At 31.9% G+C, this 12,067-nt stretch overlaps 1 protein-coding gene across 2 annotated transcripts; it reads right to left on the bottom strand.

Moving 5' to 3' along the window:
- Nucleotides 1-4,411: 4,411 nt before the first annotated feature.
- LOC112783360 (uncharacterized) lies at nt 4,412-8,726 on the bottom strand. 2 transcript variants are annotated; one of them, XM_025826289.2, is made up of 9 exons: nt 8,145-8,712; nt 7,320-7,756; nt 7,010-7,231; nt 6,260-6,343; nt 6,060-6,169; nt 5,874-5,964; nt 5,450-5,709; nt 4,976-5,062; nt 4,412-4,725 (listed from the first exon to the last, which is right to left on the bottom strand). In XM_025826289.2, the coding sequence occupies exons 2-8, from the start codon at nt 7,575-7,577 to the stop codon at nt 5,053-5,055; spliced, it is 1,035 nt and encodes a 344-aa protein (XP_025682074.1). In that variant the 5' UTR covers nt 7,578-7,756; nt 8,145-8,712; the 3' UTR covers nt 4,412-4,725; nt 4,976-5,052. The 2 variants fall into 2 exon arrangements, with proteins under 2 accessions (XP_025682074.1, XP_025682075.1); XM_025826290.2 differs by lacking the exon at nt 6,260-6,343 and having other exon boundaries at nt 8,145-8,726.
- Nucleotides 8,727-12,067: the final 3,341 nt, after the last annotated feature.

Here is a 12,067-nt window from a genome sequence, read left to right as displayed (position 1 = left end):
GACTATTGGTTATCTTTTCATTCTCCCGATTTTTAGGAGTGCATAAAAGTGTTTTTTTTTTTTGTAGGTAGTGTCTAAATGCCTAAATCGTTAGATTACTTTCCTATGCTATTGAGTTTCAAGTTTGGACATTTGGCCCAAACTGAAACTTGGAACTTGGAATATATATATATAGAAAAATAATCATTGACTAAGTCAAAATAATCTATTTTTTCTTACAGTAAGATTTAAATATCAGTAGAAAAATTACATATAACTAATTAGAGCGACAAATACTATTTCTCTTTAGGATAAATTAGATATATGTCAAAAGAATGAAGGTTTTTGTAATTATTCTTCTGTCTACAAGCTTTTTATACATAGTACAATTATATAATTTAAAAATAACTTTTTATCTCTTATTTTTAGGATAAAGTATATTTTTTATTTTTAATATTTGTAATTTTTTTAAAAATATCCTTAACGTTTAATTCCATTCAATTTTATATTTAACGTATTCGATTTATATCAAAATTATTTATTAATGTTAATTCCATAAAAAATATTAAGAACATAATTGAATGAATCGAAAATATTAAAAATAAAATTAAATGATTGGGATACTTTTAAAAAAATCATAAAAATTAAAAATAAAAAATATATTTTATCCTATATTATTAATACAATTTCAATTTAATATATAACACAATAAAAGAAAAATAAGTATATAGTAGATCAATAAAAAAGCTATGTATGTAATATTGATAAATTTCAGGAGTTGTAATTGTAATTAACCATTTTCTTTGACTAGTAATCTTAATTTATGTTTGAGAGAAAGAAACAAAAAATATGATACAAGAACATAAGATGATTTAAATTCACTAATAGTCTATTTGATTTATATCTTATTTCATGCATGAAATCTAACTAAAAAATAACTTTTGAATAAACACCTAAATTGTGATTTGTAGAATAGATAATTCAAGACATCATATAAGAGTGTAAATCATAACCTAATTAATAAAATTGATGAGGTTATGAAGTGGAATTGAATTGCTCAAGTGCTATTATAGAGATGGCAACAATAAAAATTCTATAAAAGTATGTATCTGCAAATATTTTATGACAAGAGTCTTAACAAATATCTACGAAATTCTATATGGATGGAACCATTCTTGCAAATAAATAAAGATAGAAAAGGAGATAGAACTATAGAGATACTCGTCTTATGGAATCTCGTTAAATATCTAAAAATGATAAAGTTACAAAAATATCCTCACTTATATTTATATATATATATATATATATAAAAGTTAATTTTTTGTTTTATTTTATTTTATTTTTTAATTTCTATGTTGGATATTTAATATGTATGTGAATTATGTTAAATTTGTATTTAAATTATGTTTTACTATGTTGAATTTGGTTGAATTGTATTAAATTATATTATAATTTGTGGTAATTTTTTTAAAATTTTTCAAAGGTTAACATACATCCACAGATATCTCCGGATATCCGCTTTTTACATGGATAAAAATGGAGAGGATATGAGAGGCATTTTTTTAAATGGGGATCGAAGGTGGGAGAGGGGTATACTCCATGAATATCCATTACCTATTGGGCTCAAGGGTTGATTTTCAGTACAAATTAGGAGATGTCTAAATGTGACAATAAGTACCAAAATACACTTCACAGAATCTGTTAAATACCACAACGCAGTAGAAAAATACTAACAAAGCCATATCAGTGAATAGTAACAATACAAATAAATAGTAACCGTATAGATCAACAGTACCGTATACGTAAATAATATAATACCAACAAACATATACATCAACAGTGCATATATGTCTTCGGTAAATAGTACTACTCTACAATATACGTGAATAGTACTCTACGGACACTATTGTATGAATGGTAACTTGCACCAATATTTAACGTGGAAAATTCCAAAATCGAATAAAAAATATGGGCCAAACTCCAACAAAAAAGTTCACTATATTCAGGATAATTACTTAGTATCATTTCTACATTCTTATATTTTTTTAGTGAGATCACCTTTCTATTCAAATACTACAAAATTTGTACTACTAAAGAATGATAGAGATGATACCCAAAAATATCTTTGCTGTATAAATCCACACCAAAAGATATTTGAGAAATACTCACATTTTTTTTGTCTCGGGAATAATTTATCTCTTAGCAGTTTATTTATTAGCTGCTTCTAACTCATTGATTGATATGAAAAAATTAATGAAATCCTTGCGCTATTTATAAGTGTGGTTCGCTTCATTTTTCAAATGTTGTACAGTAATTTTTACTATGTATTATTTGAAAGATCCTTTTTCTTTATACGTTTTCAACTTTTGCACATTTACTGCACGCAAACGCATTTTGCACTTAACCTTTTAGAAAATCTACTATTTGCATAATAACTTGGTTACTGTGCATAACATTTTAAAATTTTCTTTTTCGTTCAAACTTTCAAACATCTATAATAACTCGATTACTGTGCATCTAGCTGGATGAACCCCACAATTCTCTCCCTCTAGCCACTGGAAAAAATTTAGAGCAATCATTTAGAATCCATACCGATCAACCTGACACAAAGTTAAAGCTTATCTCGTAATACAATTTTTGTCAACATATCAGTAGAATTATCATCCATGTGAATCTTCTCAAGCTTGAAATCTTGTTCTTCAATAGCTTGGCATAACCAATGATATCTGACATCAATGTGTTTTGTACGCAAATGGTACACTGCATTCTTGCTCAAATCCAAAGCACTTTGACTGTCGTAATGGATAACATATCTATCTTGTTTTATTCTCAAATGTTGAAGAAATCTTTTCATCTAGAGCATTTCCTTTCTTGCTTCAACCATGGTAATATATTCTGCTTTAGTTATAGATAGAGCAATGCACTTTTTCAATCTTGATTTGTTTTTTCAGCAAAAGCAAATAAATATCCTGAAGTAGATTTTCTGCCATCAAGATCTCCTGCTATATCCATATCAGCATAACCTTTAAGAATTGGTTACGATCCTCCAAAGCTAGGGGTGGCAACGGGTAGGGTAGGGTAGGATTTGAACCCAACCTTAACCCTACCCGCACTCAACCCGCGGGTATTCGACCCTACCCGCAGGTTGACAAAAAGAAATATTTTAATGACACAAGTATCTCATACACAACATAACCATCAAATAACACAAGTTATCCCATGAGCATTTAAATAACACAAGTATTCAAACAACATAAATTATCCCACAAATAACACAAGTATCTCATACACAACATAACCATCAAATATTAAATTACACATAAAAGTCTTTGTCTAAGTAAATAACATAAACATAAATAAAATTATTTAATTTCATATCTCCATGAGCATTCCATTTGTTACAACAACACCATCACTAGTCTATGACTTCAGATACAATATCATCATCATCATCATAATCATTTGCAGTTTGATAATCAGGTTTTTCACCTAAAAATTAAAAATAATAAATTTATTTATTAATCAATCTATATATAAATTTAACATTATCATAAACAAATAGAAAAGTTAAATCATAAATAACCTCTTTGATGATATGCTTCACACAACCAGTTTTGATTACACATAAGAGCTTCCACAGTATCTTCATGAAGACTACCACGATGAGGAACAATTACTTAACCACTTGTGCTAAAAGAAGACTCAGAAGCAACCGTAGATACAGGGATAGCAAATATATCTCTTGCAATTCTTTGAAGTGTTGGAAATCTATCTCCATTCACTTTCCACCAAGATAAAATATCAAAGTCGGCACTCAAAGGATGAACATCTTCCTCTATGTAATGATCAAATTCAGTCTTCACAAATGAACCCTTTTCCCTCCTCTTTGATCTAATATACAACTGGTAAGCATCATCATCATCTTGCTCTGCCACTACAAAAAATATCACTTTTAGCGGCCATTTATTTTGCTTTTAGTGGCAATAAAAATAGCCGCTAATACATTTACTGACAATTAGACATTAGCCGTCTTATGCTTCGCCGCTAAAAGGTTTTAATGGCAATTATAACATTTGTCGGTAAAGACCTTTTTAATGGCCGCAAAAAGTATATAATTTTTAGTGGCCATTTTTTTGGCAATTTATATGGCCACCAAAAGTAATTTTAAGATTGCAATATTATTCACTTTTAATAACCATTAATATTGCCGCCAAAACTCATTTTACCGGCAATTTATATGGCCACTAAAAATAATTCTAAAATTGTAATATTATTTACTTTTAGTTGCCATTACTATTGCCGCTAAAATCTTCAGATTTTTTTAATTATACTCACTCTTTTAAAAATAACAACTTATTATTTTTCTAAAATTTCAAATTATTTTTACCAACAATTATTATTATTGTACATAATATAAATATATTAAAATTAATTATTACAAAATAAAATATTTTATTAAATTCAATTAAATATTTATACATAAAATTCTCTTAAAAAGTAACAAAACATAATACAAATTTAAACAATACAAATACTACAATTCTATGTTACATCAATGATTAGCACATAGTTAATGATCAAAAGTAAACAAATAGAGCCTAGCACAGATGCAATACAATAATACAGCAGTGAGAATGAAGCAAAGTTCCCAATTTTTAATTAACAATCAGGTTTGTCATCATCTCCTTCATCTTCCAACATCTCTCTAGCCGCTTCCAATTTTCTACACTTTCTCGGCAAATTTTTCTGCATTGGTTAAAAATCCATCATGCAATTACTGAATAATGCATGGAAACAAGTTTGAATATATATCCTAATAGGTACAATAAAAAGTTAAATGTATATTTAAATATATATCCTAATAGATGCAATCATTTTCATCATATATATCCTTTGACAGCTGCCAGCACAAAGACAAATAAAAAGTTAATCAAAACTGTTAATAAAAAGAATAAGCATTTCAAAATTGAAATCCATATTTAAATGTAATGCATACCTGTCCAGGTGTTGGAGTCATGTAAGCCAAAAATTTCTCAGGATTTGCAGGATCTGAGCCAGTTGCAACATAACTTTTCATAAGTGCCTGCATACAACAAATGGTAAGAGTTCTCTTCAATTGCATAACAGTGATACAATACTCCTAATTCTACCAATGAAACCATAAGAATATAACACTCCTAATCCTACCAAATAAACAAATGTTAGAAGATTACTTCAAAAGTCAATTCCAGGCAACACTAAGTATTCGTTAAAAAACCACGAGAACAATTTAACAAGACACATAAGGTTGCAAATAGTTGCAGCAAAGGCATAACTGCTTTCTATATTGCCATATGTGCTATTTTAATTTTTTGATCAGCCTTTCTCCAGATTTTAAACTTGAAACGAAAATGAACATTTTTTTAAAAATAAAAACACAGAAATTGATTATGAATGTAAATCATCCATGCAAGTATGCAACATAGCTTACCTTTGATTCACAGGCATCACGAACAGATTTGTCCAACTTACTATACATTTCTGAATCAGCTGTAGGAGCATTATCAAATGCAGCAATAACAAACTGTTCATCATACCTGCAAAGTAGTATAGAATATAGCAGAGATTTTTTCCTGCTGCCCTATAGATATAGCAGAGATTGCTAATGACATTTATATATAATGTCCTCTCAATCGGGTGATCACCATCTAGAAGAATTTTCGGCTCTACAATTGGAATAAGGTCATTGTCCTGCAAAGAAACACAAATGATGTCCATATATGTAATATAATTGGTAAATCAATTCTAACTTTTCACATATGCATGGAGACCAAAAGGATAAACTAAGGAAATGCACCTATTATTATGAGAATGAGCTAATTTCAACAGAAAGAGAGTCAATAGTGAAACAATACCTGAGAGATAGCAGCATATCGTGCAAGTCCCCATGCTGCTTCCTTAACAGCTAATGCAGAAGGACCACATGGAATGCTAACAACTGTCCGCCTGTACAATACAAAAGCATACAATCAGTTACATTCAATTTCGATAGATCTTATCCCCAAGAAAATTTCTTAGAGAATAAAAGAAGAATGACTTACCACTTGGCAAATCGAGCACCTTGCTTGTAGTATTCAGCAGATCTTGAAGCTAATCCATCTGGCCCTTGGCACCAAGATTCATTGTTTGATCCTGGTAGTGGGACCAAGCCCTAAAAGGAGTCAGAAAAAAGGATTAATTACTAATTAGTAATAGTAAGACAGAATTGAAAAAAGGTCTTAATTGAACCAATTTTGCTTACATAATAATAGTAGGAGGATAAGACATTGGAAGAAAGACCCAGAACACTCTTATCAGTTGCACACATAGTAGTCCATACTCTACACTTTATTTGATATGAAAAATATTTATATTATTATACAGATTACAATATTAAACATATAATTCCCCTTTAAAAAGAAAAATCATAACCAAAACCAAAACAATAGTAACACCATTTGGATTCAACTCTGCAGAGTCTGCAAGGGAATAGTATAGAAAACTGTGCACTGTGACACCGTTGTAGTTGTTAACTTAGGTTGCGTATTATCACACGTATCATCCTCATATCTGAAAATCGTCTTATGAGGCTGCCACATACACACATTATCAATTACCACCATACACCAACCAACTCAAAATCTCGAGGCAACTATATATATATATATATATATATATATATATATATATATATATATAACGAACTCAGAACCTTCAATTGGCACAAAAAAAGTCTCGGTACCCTCACTCTCTCTAGTGTCAATTATACAAAAGTCTCTTTTGACAAATACAAAAATGAAAAATAAAAAGTGTAGACTAGTGCACAAGACTCACCCACTTAATGGAAGAGTAAGTCCATAACCTTATTCAGGCAAATAAAGAGCCTATTTCTAAGATTTGAACTCATAAGGCAACAACCATGCCAGTGAAACAAGGTTCATCACCCTCTTCCTATATTATGAATGCATCAAGAAACAATTATTGCCTTCTATAAGCTTTATTCTATTCGTACCTTCTCATGGTTCATGTATCTCAAGCGGCAAATCTCATAAAAAAAATCATCAGCACTGGTGTGGCAGCTCTTCATTTGAAGAATCTTTATAACCATGGTCCTCAAATTTTTCCCATACTTCAACAAGGATTCAAGAGTACTGATTTTCTGTTCAGCATTTAGTGGTGATCTTACAGTGACTACAGCCTCCTCCAAACATGGGATGACAAATCCAGGATCAACCTGCAAAATGAATCAATATCAGCATTAGATAAGATTTCTAAGAGCACACTTAATCAGAAGAGTAATATTTAGCCTATTATGAATTTACATGTTTCAGACTGTTCCTCTGGCACAGAGCTGCGAACATAGCTCCATGGATATCAAACTTCCTCAGCTTTGGATGGCTATTGAAAAATTCGACAAAATCAATCTCTGGAAAGGGTTGCAGAGCCTCAAAGTCCCCTGTGAATTCAACCTTCATAAAAAGATGCTTCACCTCAAGGGACCCTGATCCAACTACAGCCTTGTACCTCAAGGGATTCAATTTTCGGAGAGATAAGAGAAAGTGAACAGTTTCCCAGACCATAAAAATCAAGCTTACACTCCTCTAAATATGGCAGCTCAATTGAAATTGATCTAACCCCCTCACATCCAAGCAACAGCAACCGTTTAAGATAAGGACATGCTTGAAGCACCACAGTCAATACAGGATCCTCCAATCTTGCACCAATAAGTTCACATGCTTCTGAATATCTAGCAGATGAGCTATATGAACCCAAAATAGATAAAAAAAATCTCATGATCTAATTCATTGCCATTGCTGATAGAAACTTTCAACATTTTAGCAGCATGATCATAAGACAAATAGAAAACTACAATGGTAATAATCAGCTAAAAATACACACACTACAAAAGACACCAAATAAAAATACAGTAATAAAGGAAACAGCATTTCAAATTCCCTTTATTTCCTAACTATAACAAAAAATGGCTAAAAATTTCTCTTTTTCTTGTAAGAAAAATATTAAAGCAACACATACAATTTAAGAAACTTTTTCTTTTTCTTTTTTGTCTTTTTATTACAGAACTCACAGTTTACAGCAACGAAAACCCAAAGCACAAAGCCATAACCACGAAGATGACGTTACCGTACCTGACGCCGTCAAACCTAACAGTGCCGTTACCGTCGTCAGCGCTGTCATCGGCGGCATCACTGGGCGAATCCATAGGCGCTGATTCCTCATCTGCCGGCGCGTCGGCTGCCTTCTGCTTCTTCTTCTTTCCCTCTTTCTTCGGGGATGCAGGAGCGTCCGCGGCGGCTGGCTCCGGTGCGGGCGCGGGCGAAGGAGACGGAGCCAGGGCCTTGAAAAGCTCCCTGGGAAGCAGAATCTTATCAATGGTGTAGATCGCGAGCGGGTCTTCGTCAATGAGCGTGCCAGTGATCTTGGCAGTAACAATCTTGGTCTTGAGCGTGACTTGATCACCGTCATTCTGCACGGTGAAGTCGAACTTGCTGGCTCCATCGAGAATCGAGCGAGAGCGAGATCGAGATCGAGATCGAGATCGAGCAAGAGCGAGACTGGATTGAAATCCAGCGAGATCGAAGCAAATGCGCGAAGAAATAAGTGATTAAATTGCAGCGTGAGTAAGATTTGGATGTGAGGAGTGAGAGATTTTGATTTTGTGACCTAGAAAGTTTGTTTGTTCTTGTAAATGTGAATAAATAATTAGGAATAGGTAATATTATATATATATATATATATATATTTGGTAATATTTTAGCATAAATGTTACTTAAGATGTAATTTTATTATAATTATTAATATTTTAATAAATATTAAGAGGTAAATGTTATTAAATGTCTATAATGTAGTAGTAGTAGAGTGGAAATAATTTTGGTTTAGTATTTTAAATTTGTTATTATTTTTAAAATTTTAGCTTCTTTTTAGTGGCTATAGTTTAAATTGCCGTTAAAATTTATAGTATTAATGGTAAATATACAATTGCCACTAAAAATTGGTTTTAAAATGAGAAATTATGGCAATAATATTATGGCCACTAAAAATTTGTCGCTAAATATCTTTTTTCTTGTAGTGTGCATTCATCTGTAGCTCTTGTGTAGAATCCTCAAATGCATTACTTGAATTAGACGGATTCTGTTGGTACTCATGAAGCAAGTCATAGCATATCTGTTTGATCCTCTCAATCTTACTTAAGCACTCATCTTGATTTTGACATAACATTGAGAATTTATACTCAAGCCTAGCAAGCTTATACCTAGGATCTAGAATGACAGCAACACCCATCATACCATAAATTTCTTCTCAATACTTATCAAATTTTACCCTCATACTACATGCCATATTACTAATCAGTGAATTTGGAGATGCAGAACATTTTTTCAAGGCAACATTTATATCACATACTTTGTTAAAATAAATGTTGGCTGTTGGAACTTGAGTACCAGAAAATAATTGTGTCACATCATAAAACAACTTTAATTTACCACAAATTTCTTTAGCAAGGTCTCACTCCTCATTGCTTGGAAAGCTTTTGTAATTAGGATCCTTTTGTCTTAATCGAGAAAACACATTTCGATACAACCATGCAGTCTCTAACATCACATAAGTGGAGTTCCATCTAGTTGGACAATCAAGAGCTAATATTTTTGTAAATTGAACATTTGACTTACTACACCAACTCACAAAGGTTTCATGTCTTTTAGGGGTTGAAGTCCAATACACCACACTGCCATGAATTTTTTCTACACTCTCCTTAACCAAATTTAGACCATCTTTCACAATTAGGTTCAAGATATAAGCACAACAACGCATATGCAACATGGAACCCCCAACAACAAATATTTTGAATCTAAGCGCCCCAACAACTCATCAACCATAGCATCATTAGTAGAGTAATTATCCAATGTAATAGTTGACAATTTTCTATCTATGTTTCACTCTAACAAAACTTTCATTAATGCATTCGAGAGCACTTCACTCGTATGAGGAGCGGGAACATAAGTAAAACTGAAAATCGTTCAAAAATATATTTCAATTATTATCTAAAAGATAAATTAATTTAAAGTAAAAAAATATTAAAAGTCATATCAATTACTAGAAGTATAATTTAGAAGATTACCTTAATACGCGCATTTGCAAAATCCATGAACTATCAACCATGTATCATTTTTCTTGGTTGGAAGTCCACATGTCGGTTGTAACTGCTACTCGACTATCATTTCCATCCATTAGCTTAGTCATATTAAGCTTCTCCAACTCATACATTTCAAAAATGTCCTTCTTGATTGTGTTTCGACTAGGCACCTTAAAAGTTGGTTGCATTGATGCATATACTTCCTTCATTCCAACATGTTCCACAAAAGATAAAGGATACTCATGCATACATATGGCCTTGGCAATACACCTTTTTGTATAAGATGGATCAAATACAAAAGCATCCGCAGCACTCCTTGCATGTTTAGATAATGAATCAGCAATTGTTGATTGCCTAGAGTTTGCTAATTTGATCTTTTTACAATAGTGGAGCACGTGATTCTTCAAATTTGTAGTTCCATTTCTTGGATTGGCTCCAAGAACAGATTTTCAATGGTTGCATTTTGCCTTCCAATCTTTTTCCTCTTGAAATCGAGTAAAGTATTGCCAATAAACACTCTTCACACTCGGTTTGTTGCTATTTTCAATTAAAGCGGACTCATCTGGAACAAAATTAGCAGTTGCTTCCATCGGAGGTTCTTGTTGTTGTTCTTCTGTAGCCACATCTTGTGCCACTACATCCATATTGGTACTTGACATTTCGAAGTGAATTCCCTACAAATATATATATGTGACATGTTTAAATACACTTTGTATAGATAGTCAGATATACAATTTATACACACATACATATAAAATAAAATAAAAAGAAAAAAGAAAGTTCCTTTCTATATCAAATTAACTTCCATTAGAAAAATAGCTAAGTCTACAACATAAAAATCACAACTACAAAGTATCCTAGTTTCCTTCGTACTTTGGATCATAATTAATCCTCCATAATTCAATTACAGTCAACATTTTCCTATTTAATCCACAAGAAAAATGTAAAAAATATTAAGTTTTGTTTTTTTTTTCACGAAAAGAATTTGAATGGGATTAAATTATTTGATACATACACTTTTTCACTTATTTAGAAGTTAGTTATAATTTTATTAATACCCTTATAAGCTTTTGTGGGGGCAGGTAGAAGATCGAATTAGATTTTTTCTCTCTAGTTAATAAATTTATCTATTAAAACTTTAGAAGATAATAATAATAAAAAGGACTAGTACAACTCAGATCCAGTGAAGAAGATGCAGATATATAAACGGCAATAACATACAGGAAAAAACAAGCACGATGCAGCACATAACAACATGGTAAGCTACACAAAGTAGCACATCACTACACAAAGCAGTTTAAGCATCTTTCACTAATTCAACCACTCAATTATGATGTAAGTCCATGTGCCTTGATTTTGTATTGTGAAAGGTCATTCTATTTTTTTCAACGTCATTCTATTTTTTAATGCCACATTTAAATATATCACAGTATAAATTAAAGATGGACCATCATTCATGTTGCAACGTTTATATGAATTTCAGTAAAAATTTCGATCTGAATGAAGAACCCAAAATAATCACAACCCACCCACAAAATAGCAGCACAGCAGAATACTAAGCAAAACATTAACAAAATTTAAAAAATGAAGAACAAGTGAGCAAGCACTAACCTTCGATCTGAGGCGGCGAGCAGAATCACCAGATGAATCTGCACAAACACAAACACAAAATCACAACACAGTTCAATAACAAGTAGCACAAACACAAATCACAAACACAACAAAACAAAGAACAGAGCAGTGAGCATTTAAAAAAGAGAGAACAGAGCAGTGAGCAGAAACCCAGAAACACAGTGCATGAAAAAAATAAAAAAAAATGAAAAACAGAGAGCAGTGAGCAGGCAGTGCTGACCTTCGGCAACCAAACTAAGACGACGGTGCGAGCAAAGGGCAGACGACGACGACGGCGATCAGAAGACA

The sequence above is a fragment of the Arachis hypogaea genome, chromosome 20 (genome assembly GCF_003086295.3).
Source record: "Arachis hypogaea cultivar Tifrunner chromosome 20, arahy.Tifrunner.gnm2.J5K5, whole genome shotgun sequence".
NCBI classification, from domain to species: Eukaryota; Viridiplantae; Streptophyta; class Magnoliopsida; order Fabales; family Fabaceae; genus Arachis; species Arachis hypogaea.
The sequence above is the reverse complement of the archived record's forward strand: the minus strand, read 5'-3'. Positions and strand labels throughout refer to the sequence as shown.